The following is a 20,369-nucleotide window of genomic DNA, read 5'->3' as shown; positions in this document are numbered from 1 at the left end:
GTGTTAAGTCCTTCAGGCATTTTATAGTGTTTTAACTGCCAGCCGTTTTTCCTTCATTGGTGCAAATGTCAACACGCGCACACACCTGACCCCTACAGCTCCTGCTGGCTGAGTTATTAGAAAAAGTTCATGGGGTTCTTAATGCTGGACTAGATCAGCCAGCCCATGCTGTCGTTGGCCTTGGACCATGTTATGGTTACTGAAAAGAAAAGGCTAATGTTAATGGCTGGAATCTTTGTTTTATCGTGCGTGTGTGTGTGTTCATGTGTCCACTCATAACATGCACAAAGACATGCACAGAAACATTGCCTCAGGGCAGCTTGACCGGGTTGTGCAAAAGAAAAAAATCAGAGACAAGGGAACTGGCTTGTCATGTGAGAGAGTAGTTATCCCATTATAGCATTCATTCCTTTTCATAGGACACTTCATCAACTTTAATCCAGCAAAATCCACCGCAGCTAATCCCTGACAGGTTGCCTGATATTTTGTCTTTCATCTATCACACATTCCCCACTCTCAAATTTAATTTGTTTCACCATCTGGCAAACCTTTATATTTTCAATGTTCGAATGAAGTGTCTTTTTGAAAACGTAAAAAGTATATCTCCCTTCAGATGTCTGCATATATGCATGTTTTTGAGTGTGTGTGCATGCGTGAGAGTGTATGTATTGTCTACGTGTTTGCTGTATGTGTCCGAGTGAATGTCTTTGTGTACCAAGTCAGAAGTAACTCAAGGCCAGAAAATGCGTATGTAGTAGACACACTACTGGACATATTTCATGTATTCTCCCAATGACCTTAAACCTGGCATACCCCTAATCAACGTTCCAGTGTTTTTCACTACGGATGAAATTAGTATTCAATTGGATTAATTCAAACTGGGGGATGTAAAGTATATTGTAACCATAATAGGGAGTATTTCTATTCCCTTCTTTTGACCGTACCTTAAGTATTAAGTATAAGTTGCTGCCTTTATGATTAATACCACTAACCGTTTGTACACTGCAATTTTATGACACATATACACTTACAATCATAAGGTAATAATAATTTATATAAAATTAGCAAAGGGACAAGTTTGGTTATTTTGACAGATGTTTAGTGCACCAAAACATGATATATTGTGCTGTATACAAACGAGCATGGAAAATAAACAGTGCTGTATTATGGGTTCAATGACCCCATATAGCTGTCAGTAATACACCCACATATGCACAAAAAACCACACACACCAAAATGTGTTTATGCATCACTTCAGTGACCATGACAGATCTGCAGGCAGACCATGATCGTGACACTTATCAAGGGTTTTTTTTTGTTTGTTTTTTTAATAAGATACATCAACAACAGGGCACAGTCTTAGTTTACCGGGGAAGACATTTTTCAGCCTGAGCAGCTATTCCTGACTACTGCTTTGCCAGAAAGTTCTTCAATCTCCTTTAGACCCGTCAGCATGCTTGTCAGCACAATATTTCTGCTTTGTCAGACAGAAGTCTTTTTTCACTTCATCTATGTGACCACTTTTCTTTCGTTCCCTCTTTTTAATTTGTCCTTCCACCATTCGTCTGCAGCAAATCCCTACTTGGAAAGTACCTTTTAGCACAGTAATTCTAGTTCACGTCTAGGACGCCCATCTGATTAGATTTTGTTCCATGTTCGCCCATCTGATAAGAGTTTGATACGAGCTTTTAGATGTTTTATTACAGAAAGTGTATGAAACATGACCAAAATAGTCATACACTCTTGTCATTGTGTTACTTATGGATGGAATTGTAGTGAAAAATAATGATTCCCCTTTTTGCTGGGGAATCCCTTCAAGGCCCTGGACCCCCAGAACCACTCCACCTCCCCTCTTCTCATCTCATCCACCTCACCAGCAGAACATGTTCTGTCAACGATTAATATAAGCGCTGAAAGACACCCACAGGGACTTGTTGGCAGACTTGCATTTGTGTGCTTATTCTGTCTTAAATCCGGTTTTAGTAGAGGAGAGATTCTGGTCAACGTGATTGACTCCAGTATTCAGCCTCAAGTCAAACCATGAGGGAATGATGAGATTGAGTTGAGCAGTCTTACTCATCCTTATTATGTGGGCAATTTATGTAAGCACTACTTTCGTTGTCCTCTGCAACATAAAGCCTACTGACTTTTGTTCTTATGTCCTAATGGCTCCATGCCAAGGGACTCTGAAGTATTTCTGAGATTATTTTTGTTGGCCAACCCACACTCTGGAAATTCTCCATGACTTTGGAAAGTGCAGTGAGAAAGCTGCCTATTATTATGCCTATCTAGAGGATTTTGCTCTAATATTTACTCTCTCATCATTTCTCCTTTTATCTGACGTAGGCACAGATAACCAAAGCTGAAAGCAAATAGAAAACTGAGCTCTTTTTGTTGAGTGGATCATCCACAGCTAACATTAGAGCCCTCTCATGTATCCAACACCCTTTTGTTTTGCAGGAGATAGAGGTCCCCCTCATTGGTGCAGGAGTGCTTTTGGCTTTCCACTTAGGAAGGAGGTTATTGTGGAGCAATACTGTAGCTGGAATTAGGTGAGGAGGTGAAATATGACACACAGGGGAAGACTCCCTTTCCATCTGGCCTGCTAGCCACTGTCCTGTCCCTCACAGATGGCAGGCCAGCAGGCACATCACTTTACCTCAGCCTGTCAACAGCCCTGTTGTTCTAAGCTTTGTGTGTGCAAACAAAAGGGACCTGAGAGAGCTGTGGGAGGCCAGTACGGTCTGGCCTGCACTGTAATGAGTAATGAGCTGGAACCTGTAGCTGTTGTAGTAGAGAGACCCATAGTTTAATTTGGTCCTCTGCATAAGTTATTTTTAAGTTTTCTGTCTACCTTGTGTTTCTTAGTTGTTTCTTGTAATCATGGATTTGCAACCTTTGCTGGTTATGCGCCCCTCACCACGCAGCGGTTGACATTCGAAACGTAGAGCTGTGAAGTGTGTGTATCTTTTCTGTTGCACGACAAGTAGGTTTAAATGCAAATAAATCTACAAAGTGGAAAAGTGCACACTACACGGCCAGGTGTTTATGGGAAGTGTGTAAATCAATACTAACTTTTCTCTGTAATTTTATGTGAGCTGCACTTTTCTGTACCCAGAGTTAGGCCAGTCAATCTCTCTTAAACACTAGTAGCTATAGTGTTTAAAACAAAGGATTGTTGTGTACTGTATCCTTTAAAGTATATGCTCCTATACTCTTTCCATCTATTCCTTTCAGAAAAAAACTGAAGTTCCTGTTTAAAGACAGTTTTTGTTTTGACATAGATGGTTTAAGCACAAGAAAGTGCTGCATCAGCGCTTGAGAGAATCAGCTTTCTTCTTTAAAAAGGCACAAATTGCTCTTGAAGTGTTACCAACTTTTATGAACATTTTTCTTCTTTAAAAGGATTATTCTTTTATCTTCAGAAAAAGCAGCCCATAGAGCTTTTTTCTCCTGTCAATGTGGGAAGGTTTGTCTTCACAGAACACTCGATCCATTTCATTGAAGGCCCGTCGCAATGCATCACTTGACTTTTATGAACAAATGCTCTTTTTTTCTCCCTTAGTTTTATTCTATGATATATTTTCCTTTGTTGTCCTTGATTTCACTTTTTCAATTTTTTTTCCCTTCATGAGCGTAGAGTTGAAATAGTTTCTTTGCTGTAGTGAAACTGCTATGAATGTGAATATCTATTGGAGAAATAAATGCAATTACAATGCAACTTCAACATACTGTCTATCAGTCTTTTTTTGTTTATCTGTTTCCAGAATCAAAATTACTGCTTTCAAAATGTCAGCTGATATTTATAACTGTTGTTGTGCATTTCCACAGAAGCTGTTGGCCCTCAGCAGCTAAAGTGCCATTAAGGCAGAAAGAACTGGAGGACAACAGAGGCCTCTGTTCTAGTAACCGCTGCACGCTATTGTCTGGGTGAGATGGAAAATGGGCTTTCAACCTGTGGAAACTAACCCAGACTGCTACCATTGAGTCTTACTCGCTTCCTTTTTTCTGTCTTCGTCATGCTTTCTCTTGTTCTGTCTGCTTTTCCCCTCTCATTTGTGACACGCACATACACACACATCACTTCCCATGGTTTATTCCTGAAGGAACTGTGCCAGTTCTCTCCAAATGCATCTCATTCATTCGCAGCCAAGGTCTTACCATCAAAGAACTCCAGTCTTCTACTAAAGGCATCTCTGTAATGGCCTTTATAAAGACAAGGCTTGGTGACACACACACTTCCACTGAAATACAAAACAATATCTCCACACAAATCTGAAGGTAGTTGGAACAAAGGAAGACACTGTAATAAAGTCACTTCTGTAAAATACTTCTCCATTTACATTCTGTGTTGGAAATGCCATGCAATAAAACAGCAGGGAAACTGATCTGAAAAAGCTGGAGTATGTGGTTCCGTTTGGGTGAAGCAGCCTTTAGCTTCTGTTGACATTCAGGCTTTCACTCCAAAGTACTTCCACCTTATTGTGCAATAGCTGAGCAGCGAAGAGGCTGAAGGTACCAGTGACGTCCGTTTGGTGCTTAATTGATTTGAACCTGGCAACTTAACACTGACAGTCCCCTGGTGGCTCTATAGAAATGGACTTTGTGTGAGCCAGCATAGTGACGTCAGGATGGAGAGGGGTTGTAACCTCTCTCTGTCCGTTTGACAGCTCTTTACCAGACCACTCTTAAGTATCAGCAGAACACTCAAAGGAAATGCCTGCACAGAGGCTGTCAGAAGAGGCTTTAACCTGTAGGCAGCTGTCATATACTGTGATCAAAAAATGTTAAAACAGTTTTATGGTAAGTTATTCAGAGTTACAGTTACTATTACATTTATACTGGATTAACAGTGTATAGTGTTAAAGGACTTTAAACCTAAACATGGACCCCCTCAAAAATGAGATAATGCATCTCAAGGGGTTTATCCAAATAAATACATTTCAAATAGACACAAGGCAACCAAACCATTGTTATGCCAAATACTGGAAGGATCTCAATTTGCCAAGTCAATCACCTGACTTCAATCCAACTGAGCATGTGTTTTCGTTTCCTGAGACTGAAGGGAAAAAAGCCCTGAGACAAGCAAGAAGTGTACATGCCTGCTATACAGACATGTCAGAGCACCACCAGAGAAGACAGCAAGTGTTTGCTTGTGGTTCCTAGTATCTCTAAAAGTAGAATGGGAGGCAGAGCCTTCAGCTATCAGGCTCCTCTCCTATAGAACCATCTTCCTGATTCGGTCCGGGGGGCAGACACCCTCTCTACATTTAAGAGTAGGCTTAAAACTTTCCTTTTTGATAAAGTTTATAGTTAGGGCTCTTAGAGCTCTTAGCTTATGCTGCTATAGGAGACTGCCGGGGGACTCCCATGATGCACTGAGTTCCTCTATCCTCCTCCTCTCTCTCTCTCTCTATCCATCCATCTATCTATATTCATTAACATTCATGTACTATTAATGCATTCAATAACCTAAACTTCTTCCCCGGAGTTGTCTGTGCTTTCTCGTCTCACAGGTAATCTGGGCCTGTAGACGTCCGGATGACAGATTCCAGTCCCAGACCTTCGAGCCTCATTGTTGATTTTCATTGTGCTTCTCTCTCCTATCCTTCCTCTCTCACTCTCTCCTCTCTACCCCAACCGGTTGAGGCAGATGGCCGCCCACTCTGAGTCTGGTTCTGCCTGAGGTTCCTTCCTGTTAAAAGAGAGTTTGTTTCTTGCCACTGTTGCCAAGTGCTTGCTCATGTGGGAATGTTGGGTCTCTTTAAAATTAAAACCAGAAGAGTTCGGTTTAGAACCTGCTCTATGTGTGAAGTGCCTTAAGATAACTTTGTTGTGATTTGGCGCTATACAAATAAAGATTGATTGATGTCTGTGAAAGGTACACTTCTATGCAACAAGAGACTATTTGGGAAAAAGATGGGATGATGATGTGCATGATAAAGCGCTTAAAACTCAGTTTCAGAGTCTTAACCTCACTTTCATTTCAAATCCAATAATGTGCTGGATTACAGTGCCATAACAAAATAATATGTCAGTGTCCTAATACTTTGTGGCTAAACTCTTATGTATTGTGACAAATTATGGCTTCTAAATTTATTTCAATTGTTAAGTGGACTGCATTAGGGTGAACTGTGGTGGTAACAAAAAGAGAACAGTATTTGATTAAAGCTGATGCCAAGATTCAAAAGTTACATTAGACACAGATGAACAAATTAAGCCACCAGGACACCCCAAAGAGAGTTGCGATTTCGACTAGTAGCATATATTGCAGAGTGCTCTTTCTTCAAACTGTCCTCATCCTCTTGAACTTTGGTATGGGATACAGTGCACTCTGGACTGTTATATTAAATGATGATTTAATAATGATGTAATGATGTATGATGATGTTTTTCCTTAAATCCTTTTATAGGGAGAAATGTCTTACTACGAGTACCATGAGTACAGTACACTCACCTGCCACTGAGCTGACTGGTAAAAATCTCATACCTCACTCTGCTCCTGAAGAATGCCTATTAAAAAAATGGGAGCAACGCTCACCTCTAGTGTTCATTTTGTGTATTACCCAAACCAGGGAACTCAAGAACAAGCAAGTTATGAGTTGAAAAACAGCACTTTAAACAAATAAAAAGCAATCACAAGCAATCAAAAATCAGATGTATATATTTCTACTGTCCTGAAACTTAAACCCTAGCCAAAGTTATTGTAAATGGCGACAGTAAATGCAACAGGTACTATATGGCCAATCAAATTGGTCTGCCATGGCATGTCTTATGAGATAAGTTTATCTTTGTTTGCCTGGTTGGTCAGACTCTCCAGCAGGCTCTTGTCATCTTTATCTGGAAGACAAGGTGACATACAGAGAGATAAAGAATTACTTCACCAAAGCTTAACACACATTTTTGTCTGTATTATTCCACCATTCCACTCTCCCACCCCTTTCTAAAACTCACCAAAGATCACCAGGCTGCAGGAGCACTTGGCCATCCCCAGTGGATTCTCCAGGACCAGCGTGTATTTACCTCCATCTTTAGCTCCACAAGTAGGGATGACAAGGGTGCACACTCCATTGGCTGTGCTATGCCAAAACCGAGGGGAGTCAGAGATCTTTGTTTCCCCTTTATACCAGCAGGCCTATAAATGAGACAGATGTCTTGTTAATGCACAGATGTTTCGGGCAGATGCACCACACTCCTATCAGAAACACATCTTTCATACCTTTGGAGTTGGCATGCCCTGATAGGCACAGCTCATGGTGCAGTCATGGCCTCTGTGTACAGCATGATCCTTCAGTGGCAGCAGGAAAGAAGGTTTCACCTGACGTGATCTTGAAGCATATTCTTTCAACTGAAGTCTGCTGATGCACTCTTAAAAACAGATATATAAATATACATATGAAGACAAAATACAGGAGAATTAGCAGAAGTGCTTATTGCTATGGTGTAATGCTGAAATCAAATGTCCACCCTCTCACCTTTCTCCTTTGCAATGATGAGAGGCTCCTCAGAGTCCAAAGGATCGCTATCTCCAATAGAGCTCTGTGCAATGACCCTGAAGTAGTACTTCCTCCCAGGCAGCAGTCCGGTGACAGTGTACTTGCTGCTGAAGACGCGCTCAGCAACCGTAAACCAGGAAGCGGTGCTGGTATCTCGTTTAAGGATGACATAATGTGCTCCCTCATCATCGTCAGCAGCCAGGTCTGGGGTGTGATCCCATTGCAGGGTCACAGTGCCCGGGACCTCCTCCACCAGGCGGAGGTTCTTCGGAGGTCGAGGGAAGTCTGATGGAAGGGGAGCAGTTAAAGGAGGATGATGAAAAGAAGAGATATTTTATTTGAACTGCAATGACCTCACATTTCTCCCTGCAAGAGAAGAAAGTTTCCACAAAGACATACAAACTGATATGTATCCTCCCCAAGTGATTTGTTAGTTTGGCCAAATACAGTAAATCAACAGTAAAGAAAGCTTTCAATTAAAAGTCTTCCTCACTTACCTGCAACCCTGACATTAACATCATAGTGAGCCTCTCCATAGTCGTTCTTCAGGTGGGCACGGTAGACACCAGAGTCAGACCGTTGAGAGGAGGAAATGAGGAACTGGGAGTGATTTTTGCTGCTGGTGATGACCTCTCTTCCTGTGGTGCGGATGCCATCTTTGAACCAGGTGACCACTGGTGGAGGTGAAGCCTGAGAACACAAAGACAGAAATGAGTGATAGTAAGGATCTTTTGATAGGATTTGTATTAATTAATCTTGTAGCTTTGAGAGACATGACCAAATATAATCAAACTAGTTCATCTAACTGACGAAGGCATACATTGAAGCTGAGGTGAAGGCAGAGAGATGTTCCAGCACGGACCACCATCTGGTTCTTCAGCTTCCCATGGAGGTTAAACCTGGGTGCCGCTTTGTAGAGAAAAAAAAAAATCAATAAATAGAAAAATTAAGTAGAGAAAAAAAAAATGGTGCTGGGACTGCCTGCTCCAGCCCTGTTTACACTGGTCACTCTGAACTCGTACTCCACACCATCCACCAGCCCATCCACCACAAATTTAGAATCTAGATAGATACAAATGCAGAGAAAAAAAGGAGACTTCAACAGAATGTAGTTATATTACCAGGAGGTGGCAGAGCCAGTACACCCTCCGACAGCTCAATGGGCTCCCCCAGACCTCCTTCATTGACAGCCCGGATACGGAAGTGGTATTTCATACGCTCTTGAAGTCCTCCCACAGTATAGCCAGTACCAGTGATGGGGATCTTAGACGCTTTCATCCACTCTTTAGCATCTTCAGGGCGGATCTCTAGGATGTAGCCTGAAGGCTCATGTCCCTGCTCTGGAGGTGTCCATCTCAGAGAAATGGAGGAGTTTGTAGAGTCAGAAACACACAGATTCCTCACCATGCCAGGAGCTCCTATGAGATGTAAGCCAGAATTACATTATGTTAAATAGTCTCGATAATATGGATAAAGAGACAGAAGAAGAGTAAGGAAATGAAGTCGGCAGCAAAGGACTCACGTATTGGGTCTTTAGCCTGGGCAGCATTAGACATGGTGCTGGGACTGCCTGCTCCAGCCCTGTTTACACTGGTCACTCTGAACTCGTACTCCACACCATCCACCAGCCCATCCACCACACATTTAGAATCTAGATATATACAAATGCAACAGAAGAGAATGTACTGTCAATACAGAAATGAGAATGAATCAGGTTGCCCTATTGCCAGTTTTGATGAGTCATGAGTTGGTCGACACATGTTAAAATATCTTTACATTTGCATGTCTGTATTGTGTGTATACAGAATAATTATTTTACATTTACAGTAAGTAGGGCATGACAACAATCTTATTTTACTGTCCTTTACTCTGACCTGTGAGCAGTTCCTTGTTGACCTGCAACCACATGTTGCTGCCCTTCTTCCTCCTCTCAAGGTTGTAGCCCAGAACTGAGGCTCCGCCATCTTGGGCTGGAGGAGTCCAGCTCACTGTCATGGTGTCCTTGGTTATGTTCGACACCTGTGGCTGGGAAGCCATGCCTGGAGGCTCTGTGAGGGTGGATTTAAACAGAAGACGTGTTCTCAAATGCAAATGCAATGAGCATTTCAATGGCTGTGATGATAAAGACAGGGAAGTGGATAGTGAGAAGAATTGTGATGCTATGCCTTATCTTTCTTTTGCACAGGCACCATGATGATGATGCTGATGACAAAAACCCTGTGATATATCAAATGACCTTTCACCTATCATTTCTCCAGCGCGCACCTCCTCTGTCTCGAGGGGGTCACTCATTCCCTCCGTGTTGACAGCCCTGATGCGATACTGATACGCCTGCCCCTCCTCCACATTGTCATTGCTGAAGATTGTGGTATTGCTGTCCACTTCTCCAACTCTGGTCCAGGACTTCTTCCCTGCTACACGGCGTTCAATCACAAAGCTGGTCACCTGTTTACCCCCATTGTCCCGGGGAGCCTTCCACTTCATCTTGATACACTTTCCTGAAAGCTCAAGGAACTCAACTTTCCCTTGAGGAGGCTTAGGATGGTCTAGGCAATGTGATCAAAGAGAAGTTAAGTATTTCAAATCTGCATTAAAGAAAATCATTAAATAAAAACTTTTACTCACCAATCACATTGAGGTGAAGGTTGGCAACAGCAGTGCCACAGTCACTCTTTAGGCGAAGCATAATTGCACTGCTGTCTTCTCGTATACATCTGGTTAAACAGGCAGATGTAGTGGAAATATTAATACATTCAACATCTTTTATAAGATCATAAAATATCTGAATATATCATCCACCTGCTGAGCACCAGTGAGGTGCCATCAGCTGTCCGCTCCACTTTGGTCCTCTCATCTTCTGTGACCTCCACACCATCCTTGTACCAGGTGACCTTGGGAGGTGGTTTGCCTTTGAAGGGGATCTTAATGGTGGCTGTCTGCCCTGCCTTCACAGTCACAGGTTGGGCACCCAATAAGTCCAGCACAGAGGAATCAATTTCTGGAGGGTCTGGCAAATGACATTTTTGAAATGGATATTTGGATGTAGTTTAAAAAATGTTCATTATTGTTTTGGTTTAATTCACTTCCAGTATAGATTTGGTAGATGTCATTTGATTTTGACAGTGCCCCCCCCCCCCCCCCCCCCCCCCAACACACGCACACACCTGCAATGGTGAGCAGAGCTTCACTCTCTGCCCCCTTGGCTCTGAAGGTGTATTTGCCCTCATGGGCATTAGTCACACCTGTGAAGATCAGCTTGTGGACGGCTCCTTGTTTGAACACTTGAACCCCACTCTTCTCTGAAATCTTTAATATGAAACCCAGAAGGAATACACAACACTGTGTTAACAACAAAATAAATGTAATTGAAGCAGAAAATCAGGGTTTTATAGATGGTAGATTATCACTTGAAAAACACAGCTAATGCCATGTTTGCTTAAGGAGGGGACTGTAACCTTTTCACCCTATCATCTCTTACCTCCTGTCCATCCTTCAGCCACACTCCATCCACCTTCTCATCATCGAGAACAACGGACAGCTCTGCAGGGGAGCTTGTTGGACACTGAACATCTGACATACCACTCTTCACTGAGGCAAATCGCTCTGACATAAAAAAATGAAAATAAAAAGCTTATTTAGGGACTTTTTTAGTAGCCAGTAATTTCTTATGAGAAATAATTTAATTCAGGGTCCAATTTTAGACCTTAAACAAGCCATGTGACATAGAAAAGGTCCAGACAGACAGATTTCATTACCATCCACAGTCAGATAGGCAGAGGTGACATATTCGTGTGAGTCATTGTCCTGAGTACAGACGACGGAGTACTTCCCCTCATCTGTCAGCTCACAGTCCTCGATGATGATCTCTGCCCTTTTTCCCTCACGCATGAAGATATAGCGACGGCTTGCTGTGACATCACACCCATCCTTCAGCCAGCGAATGTGCACGTCCTTGGAGCTCATCTCACACTCCAGGCGGGCAATGCCTCTCTCCTTCACACAGGCGTTTTTCAACTGGCTGGTAAAATTGATAGGAATCCCTTGACAATATAATAGACAAAAAAGACCAAGATTAAGAGAAAGAGAATGACTTCAAGGTTGATTTTGTGGTGATTTCTGTATTAATCACATCTTAAATGGAAAACCATAATTTTAGATAAAAATAGAAATATCAACAGTACTTTATTGTGTACCCAGGTATTAGTTTTCTTCATAGTCAGTCTCTACACATACAGCAGATCGTATAGAATTATGCTTAAAGAACAAGAAAGATGAAAAACTGTAATTAACACAACCTCAATTACTATGATTCTGTTTCTGCAACCCCAGAGGACAGCCATATATCCTAGTGAATATATTTACATGCCCCAGCTTGCACCTTCGGCAAATAAGCATCTTGTTCGACAGAGGCGTAATAAATGAGCTTGTTGTGAGGAGGGATTTGGTTGGCTTACTTTTAACTCAGCGCTAGAAGGGAGGATTTATTATGTTTCCCATACGTCTTCATTTGGGAGATAGAGGGAAGATAATGTTGTTACGCATAGCTATGAAAAAATCTCTAATCTCAGGGGAGGGGAAAAAAGCCAGTAACTGCTCATCTCCACTAAGTCTAAAGGGGAAGTTTGTTTCCTTGGAAGTGTTTCTGCTAGCTCCACTAAAACAGGAAGGCCCGGCCCTTTTGGGAAAAACAAAACATAAAACGTTTCTTATGTCTGTGAAAGCCATGAAATACTTGTACGTACGTTCAATGAAAAGTGGCACAGTGGCGGTGAGGTCTCCAATGCTGATGGTGTAGTCTCCAGTGTCGCTGACTTTCACATCTTTAATCTTCAAGGTATAGGTCAGACCATCTTCAGACAGGGACACTTCGAACTTTTCATCCCTTTTCACTTCCTTTCCTTTTACCTGTCAAAATACAAACAAGTACATCTTTTCATATTCCTTTTCAATCATGCATTTTTTTCTGCTTAATTTCTGCCAAGAATACAGTCAGCAAAAATGTTGATGCCAAAAACTACAGGTTTTCCAAGAGACCAAGTGTGTTAAATATCCACCAGGAAGGAATGCTGAATTATTGCATAATTCTGCAAAAGTGTAATTAAGTCATTCAGTATATCTTCCTTTAATCAGACACTAGCCTTCCATATGAGTGGTGCGTCTATCTTCTTGGAAAGACGGATCTCAAACACAGCAGTCTGGCGCTCTGTCACTTTTTGGGGCTTAAAGTCAGACAGGAATTTCAGAGGTTCATCTGAAAGAAAGAAGGGACATGGAAATCACTACACATTAAAATATATAAAGTGGGTGCACTATATAATGTAAAAACCTTTTACTAAAAAAGCACACCTATAAAAGATGTCTAGCAATTGGCACTTTTATGTGTGGGTGTTTAGAGTATTTTGTATTTTGTCAATCTATGCCCTGTAGTAAAAGGAATAAGAAAAATGTCGTGCACATAGGCAGGTGTAACCTGACGTGCCAGATGGTTTGTTACATGGCCATCTGAGAAGTTGTCCACGGAAACTGTTTGGGAACAGTCAGGCACTTTAAAAATATACTTGGCACATGATTGGATGAACCATCTGTTCATCACAATCTATCACTGTCTTACCTTGTAAGGCAGCTGGATTCACAATGTTGATTGGTCCAAACCACTGGTGGTACGGACACAAGTCTATAACATGAACCCTGACAAGATGGATTCTTGCAGGATCTCATGATGTTGTGATCAATCCAGCTGCCTCGCAAAGTAAAGTCAGGTGAATATGTGCACATTAAATGTGTCCGTCTCAAACAAGTCCAAATCAGAGCCCTTGACAGAACACTACATGGCACAGCTGTTCAAGGAAATGCAAATGACAAGAAAAAGAGAGCATGTAAAAACAGAGGGATTCACACAGAGTGGATAATGCAGTCAATGATGAGGCTGTCTCTCTGAGTTATGAGCGGCGGGAAGGACTCAAGTTTCATTCTGCACTTGCCTATGACATTAAGCCTGGCTGACAGTCTCTTGTCTCCAACCTGGAGAGCGTAGGTGCCCATGTCACTGAGGCTCACGCTAGAAATGCACAACATGTGCTTGGTTCCCATCTGTTTCACTTCGTATTTCCCATGAGAGTATTGGATCCGCAGCAGCTCCGCACCCTGAATTGTAAATAAAATGCCTGGGTGAGTGGAGAAACTCACAAATGGTTTATATAATGGAAACACACACACACACACACACACACACACACACACACACACACACACACACACACACACACACACACACACACACACACACACACACACATATATATATGCATCCGGAAAGTGTTCACCCCCCTTCACTTTGCCCACATTTTGTTATGCTACAGCCTTATTCCAAAATTGATTAAATTCATAATGAAAAAGTAAAAAATGCTTTTTAGAAATTTTTGTAAATGTATTAAAAATACAAAACTGAAATATCGCATGTACATAATTATTCACACCCTTTGCTATGACACTTAAAATTGAGCTCAGGTGCATCCCGTTTCCACTGATCATCCTTGAGATGTTTCTACAACTTGATTGGAGTCCACCTGTAGTAAATTTAATTGATTGGAAAAACACACATCTGTCAATATAAGGTCCCACTGTTGACAGTACATGTCAGAGCAGAAACCAAGCCATGAAGTCAAAGGAATTGTCTGTAGACCTCTGAGACAGGATTGTATCGAGGCACAGATCTGGGGAAGGGTACAACATTTTACAGCATTGAAGGTCCAGAAGAGCACAGTGGTCTCCATCATTCGTAAATGGAAGAAGTTTGGAACCACCAGGACTCTTCCTAGAGCTGGCTGCCCAGCCAAACTGAGCAATCAGGGGAGAAGGGCCTTGGTCAGGGAGGTGACTATGAACCCAATGGTCACACTGACAGAGCTCCAGCGTTCCTCTGTGGAGATGAGAGAACCATCCAGAAGGACAACCATCTCTGCAGCACTCCACCAATCAGGCCTTTATAGTAGAGTGATGGAAGCCTCTACTCAGTAAAAGGCACATGACAGCCCACTTAGAGTTTGCTAGAAGGCACCTAAACTTTAGAAACAAGATTCTCTGGTCTGATGAAACAAGGATTGAACTCTTTGGCCTGAATGCCAAGCGTCACATCTGTAGGAAACCAGGCACCTCTCATCACCTGGCTAACACCATCCCTATGGTGAAGTATGGGGGTGGCAGCATCATGCTGTGGGGGTGTTTTTCAGTGGCAGGAAATGGGAGACTAGTTAGAATTGAGGGAAGGATGAACAGAGCAAAGTACAGAGAGATCCTTGATGAAAACCTGCTTCAGAGTGCTCAGGTCCTCAGACTGGGGTGAAGGTTTACCTTCCAACAGGACAATGACCCTAAGCACACAGCCAAGACAGCTAAGGAGTGGCTTCGGGACAAGCCTGTGAATGTCCTTAAGTGGCCCAGCCAGAGCCCAGACTTGAACCCGATTGCACATCTCTGGAAAGACCTGAAAATAGCTGTGCAGCAACGCTCCCCATCTAAGCTGACAGAGCTTGAGAGGATCTGCAGAGAAGAATGGGAGAAATACCCCAAATACAGATGTGCACGCAATTTCTAAAAAACCTCTTTTGCTTTGTCATTATGGGGTATTGTGTGTAGATCGATGAGAGAGAGAGAGAAAAAAAGGAATTAAATCAATTTTGGAATAAGGCTGTAACATAACAAAATGTGGGGAAATGTGAAGGGGTATGAATACTTTCTGGATGCACTGTATGTGTATGTGTATGTGTATATGTATGTATGTATGTATGTATGTATGTATGTATGTATATATGTATATATATATATATATATATACATACATATACACACACACACTCTGACACACTAACACAAAAGGCAGACATTGATTTTTACCAGAAACCAGTTCATCCTGATGTTTGGATCCCGCAGTTCCAGGATGGTGTCAAACACGACGTTGGTGTCAGCTTTGACAGTGATGTCCTCCAGGGGCTTCAGCACATGCACCATCTGGAAATAAAAAAATCAAATGATCAAACATTTTACATATTGTAAACAAACCACTTCTGTGACAAAATTACATTGAAAAGCATTTTTGCATGTTCACATTAGTTGACTTGAGTGTTACTATATGACATACCTTTTTTCCTATGGCTGTGCTGTGACAATAAACGTTCAGCTCTATTTTAAGATTTTTTTTTCCATATCATACCCCAAACCTTTTCATCTTTATCTGATCCTGCGCTATGTGAACAAGCTCTCTGTATGACAGGCCCACCTCCACCTCCACTTTCTTCTTCATCTCTTTTAGCTTCTTGAGAATGCCTCTAAAGTCAGTGAAGCCGTGCTCAGCACAGATCCTCTCGTAGTCCTTCTTGTCAGCTCCAGCCAGGATCTTTAACATCTCCTCCTCTGTAGGTGGCTTCCTCTCCTCTCTCTTCTCAACACTACTGCACAAGGACAACGATCTCAGAAAGCAGAAAAGGTGTGCATGTGTGTTTATGTGCACGTGCAAAGGTGTAGGTCTGGTTTGTGTAGGTATGCGTGCGTGTATGTCTGACAGTTTTTGCATATGTGATGCCAGCTCAGAAGCATCTTCCTTTGCCCCTGCGGCAATACTGGCACATAGTGGAGCTCTTTAGATCTTGTCCTGTAGATATTTCTGGATGCATGCAAAAAAAAATCTGGGGGCGGATCAGAGAAAGCTCCATCACACCTTGACAGGTTTTGGGAGTGTCAGGACCAACATAAGACACTATGCTTGTATTCCTACCGTTTCTTCAGCATCTTTTTGAAGTCCAGCGCTGGATCTAGACACAAAAAAGAGAACATCTTTACCAGAGGTGCAGAGTGAAAACAGCATGTAAACTAAGTAAAAAGCTCCTAAACAGCTATCAGGACTAAAAAAAGGTTCAAACAATGTATCATGTGAAATGATAAGACTCACTTTCTGTAACAATGAGTGATACAGAGTAGATAGCTTCTCCATGCTGGTTAGAAGTGATGCATTTGTAGACATCAGTATCCCCCAGTGTGAGGTTTTTAATCTGAAGTGGAGGAAATACATCACGGTTTAGATGAAATGAATGAAAGCAGCTTGCTTGATGCTTACTGCAATCCATATCTGTAACCTGTAACTGTAACCCTGTGCAGATGTACCTAATCTACTACAAAGTAATACAACTTAAGCTGCACAGGCATTTGAAAATGTCATATTGTACATACATCATCGTCTGGTCACTTTAGATCCCACTGCAGTGCTTGTTTGGAGCAGAAGGAGGCAGTGCAATGCTAGGAATACCCTGTCAACATTTAGCACTGCAACTTAACAGTCATCCCTCACCAGAGAAACAGATGGCAAGGGGAGATGCATATGTCAGCACCCACAAGTTAATTGCTTTATAATAGCTATTTAAGCTTCACTTAAGCTCCCAGGCTGGTACAGAGAAAGCGCTAAATCCACTCCAGAGTGGTTATAGATAAAAGGATCAGAGAGTTTTTTTTCTATCTACTTTTCCTCATGATGCATGGTGTGCTGTCTGGGTTGACAGCACCAAGTTGGCAGTGCCCCTCAGCTTAATGATAGGCTGTACAGAACTGCTGCACTCTGTAGCAGTCTGTTATGGTCACATTCACCTTTTTAAGTACTGTATTTTCACTCTGTACTGTCTGTGGTTAATGTGTTTAGATTTAGACACATATGGATTCATTACAGAAATGCTTAAAGATGCTGGTGATCAACTCAGAGACACGTTTTGGAATATACATGACATCAGTGTGTGTGATGGATTTGTCTTAAAAATAGGGTATTGCTCCATCACAGCCATCAATGAAGCAGTCATCAAATCCACAAAGCACAAATATATACAATGCCACAATGTATTTATAGTTTGATGTGACTAAAATAAAACAACCATAGCATTGACTCAATTTCTTTTTCTTATTTGATATGAGTCATTGTGCAGTCATATCAATTATAACACTATGAAGGCAAATAAAATGATCTTTTGATAACACAGAAAATTAGAGATACTCCGTAAAGTTATGAATCAGCACAGACTTAATTTCAACACAATGCTATTGTTTTCTTTAATCACAGCCTTGGTTTCTGTTTCAGAGGTGAAAAACAGTGATATCCTTTAATAAGTGAGACACATTGTAAAGCTATGTGGTTATATTGTCAAACCTTAAGTATATACTGATTGTTGATCTTATCACAGAAAGTTGACGCATCAGACAGCAGACACCCACTGGCTCGTTCCCAGCTGACAGTGGGCTGGGGATTCCCTGTCACCTTCGCCTTGAACACTGCATTGTCACCTATGAATGACAGATGAGACAGGGACATGTTCATTATCTGCTCGAGAAGGATTAGCTGTAGAGAAACCACTGTTGCATTACCAATTTTTAAATCATACTGGCGCAATAATATTGAATATTTCATGTTGTATCTCTCTCTCACCTTTTCCTGTTTTCCCTTTGAGACCAGTACGTTTAAGGTCAGTCCCTGAATGCTAATGCTGTGGCTACTCTGCAGTGTTCTGCATATTGTGACAGGTTACCTTCTACAACCCTCTTAATCTATAATTCACAGGCAGAGCGAGGGTGAATAACACTCAAACACCTACAGTTTATGCAGAACAGGCACTAGTATTCAGCAGAAGCAGCAAAGGCTTTCTTCTGTGGAGGTCACGGACATCTTGCAAACTCTATCACAGTATATTTGCAGTTTGTGAAGTCTTTGTCAGGACTTCGATCAGAGTAGATTTACAGTACCTTCACCCAGAGAGACAAGTGATTATCTTGAGTTTGCACATTGTGGCAAACTTTTACTTTTAACTTTTTTCCCAGTAGAGTTGAACTTGTGTCATCTGGAGTTGCTGGGCAAATCATGGGCATGGATCTAAAATTAGCTTGCACATAGTTGTCTTGTAATCTCCAGAGCTCACAGTTGCTTAATGCAATAATGCAATGTGAAGAGAGATATTAGGGGACGCAAAGGACATTTCTTGAATTCTCAAGGTACTGTGGGATGAGAGAGGAGAATTCCTGCAGACTGTCCTTTTACTTGCAATAAACTTTATCAGAGATCCCCAGCCCGGCATCAGGTAAGGTCTAAGGACCAAAATGTTGTAATTTTCTAATAAAGTGTATTGCAAGTAAATGGACAGCGTGTGGGAGTTCTCTCTGCTCTTGCCCATGGACATTTCATCCTACGCACCTGTCTACAAGAAACTGAAGGTGTGCATGAGCCTTTACAGTTAGGGAGCAGTTCACATTACCCTCTTGGGCAGTGATGGGCCGCAGTTTCTCCTCAAAATCTGGGACAGACTCTCCCTCAGGGATGTGGGTGGATTTCTGTACCTGGCTGAAGGACTCCACCACAGCTGAGGTCTTACGCTGGACCCCTGAGTGTTCTGAGGGAGTCAAAAATCATAATCAAGCACTAATAGGCAAACCATGATAGAGCAGCCTTACATGCAAATGTGCTGTAACGTGAATTTAATAAGTGCTTGTTGCAGTGTAGTACTCTGGTAGTGTAGTCATCACAGTTCAAAATACAGAGCTTTAAGACCTTGAGACAAAATTGCTAGTGAGAAAAGTCTGTTCGAAGCACTTTTTAAAGGCTTATTATCATACTTTTGTTCATTTTATTACTACTGCTCATTGGATTCCCAACTGTAATCAAAGATCCTCAATGCCATGTCTCATAATGAAATATGCGCTATTACAGAGCATAGCACATGAGGGGAAGATCATCATGTTTCCTACCATCCATGGTCCTGGACAAACCCTGAGAGACTTTTCGTAGCTTGGTGGAGCTCATGGATGAGGTAAGGGTGGAGGACGAGGTGGAGGAGGAGGAGTACATTTGCATCTCTGACGCCTGCCTCATCTGCTGTTCCATCTTGTCCCCTGTGGTGTGGAGGAGCCCTGATGCCATGGTGATGATGTTAAGGTGATGCCTGGCTGTTGATGGAAACAAATAAAGATGTGAAAGGGTGTGTTCAGATAGCAAAAGAGAACGAGTAGAGCAGACATCAGCTTGTGTTTGTACTTTTGTATGTATATGTGAGTGTAGGCTTGGGAGTTTACATGTGTGTACAACACACTTCTTTGCTGTGTCTTGGTGGTAATTAAGTTTATGTTTCTAGACGTATGCACAGAAAGAAATGATTAAAACTCACCTGCCTTATTCAGCTTGTCCCCTGCACTTTCCTTGCTCTATCATCATCCTTTCAGTGGTAACTACAATAGTCATTTGCCTCAAACTCAATAGGCTCAAACAAAGATCCAATTAAAAAGGTAATCCACACACCTGCTGCTTGAGATAAGGCATTGGGTTTGTACCACTGATGAACTGTGCTCTTCCCTCCTCTTACTTTGAATTGGGATTCCTTCCCTGTGCCCAGTCCACATTCTGTCTCTCTGCATGTGTGTAAGCTGTGCATCTTTGCGTGCACATAGAGTATACACTTTACCCGTGCCTAAAGTAAGAAGATTAACCACATTACAACTGTTTAATGACAAGTAGCAGCAGGAGTCAAGCCCCAATCTCTCCTGCTAATTAAAAATGTGTCACTCACTCTACCTGCTTATGAAGCTTCAATCCTTAAATAAAACTCACATAAAAGCCCAGTGTGCATGATTATGTAGATATTTGTGAGCCAGTTTTAAAATACAGAATTGTTTTTTCACTGACAGCCTGGATTTAGCATTTAAATGTCAAGCCAAAGGAACTATTTTATATTAGTCTCTAAATGTTAAGAAGTATCTATGTAAGTTTTGCTTCCTTCAGCAAATTTACTACATGTTGGAACTAATTAGCCGAGTAAGCTTTGATACCAACCAAAAGAAGCTGTTTTAAGCAGCCACA

General features: G+C 41.8%; 1 protein-coding gene across 1 annotated transcript; it reads right to left on the bottom strand.

Moving 5' to 3' along the window:
• Window positions 1-6,771: 6,771 nt before the first annotated feature.
• On the bottom strand, window positions 6,772-19,436 carry LOC128359451 (immunoglobulin superfamily member 22-like). Its single transcript, XM_053319945.1, has 25 exons — window positions 19,265-19,436; window positions 18,775-18,909; window positions 17,679-17,812; window positions 16,440-16,539; window positions 16,266-16,302; window positions 15,771-15,942; window positions 15,389-15,502; window positions 13,477-13,639; window positions 12,634-12,746; window positions 12,238-12,400; window positions 11,251-11,535; window positions 10,974-11,098; window positions 10,660-10,801; window positions 10,295-10,502; window positions 10,121-10,209; window positions 9,739-10,041; window positions 9,370-9,543; window positions 9,018-9,146; window positions 8,617-8,913; window positions 8,316-8,404; window positions 7,993-8,185; window positions 7,475-7,780; window positions 7,219-7,367; window positions 6,954-7,134; window positions 6,772-6,839 (listed from the first exon to the last, which is right to left on the bottom strand). Exons 1-25 carry the CDS (start codon window positions 19,434-19,436, stop codon window positions 6,772-6,774), a joined length of 4,041 nt encoding a protein of 1,346 aa, XP_053175920.1.
• Window positions 19,437-20,369: the final 933 nt, after the last annotated feature.

This window comes from Scomber japonicus, chromosome 5 (genome assembly GCF_027409825.1).
Source record: "Scomber japonicus isolate fScoJap1 chromosome 5, fScoJap1.pri, whole genome shotgun sequence".
In the NCBI taxonomy this organism is placed as follows: domain Eukaryota; kingdom Metazoa; phylum Chordata; class Actinopteri; order Scombriformes; family Scombridae; genus Scomber; species Scomber japonicus.
Note: the sequence above shows the minus strand (reverse complement) of the source record. Positions and strands in the feature narration are given on the sequence as shown.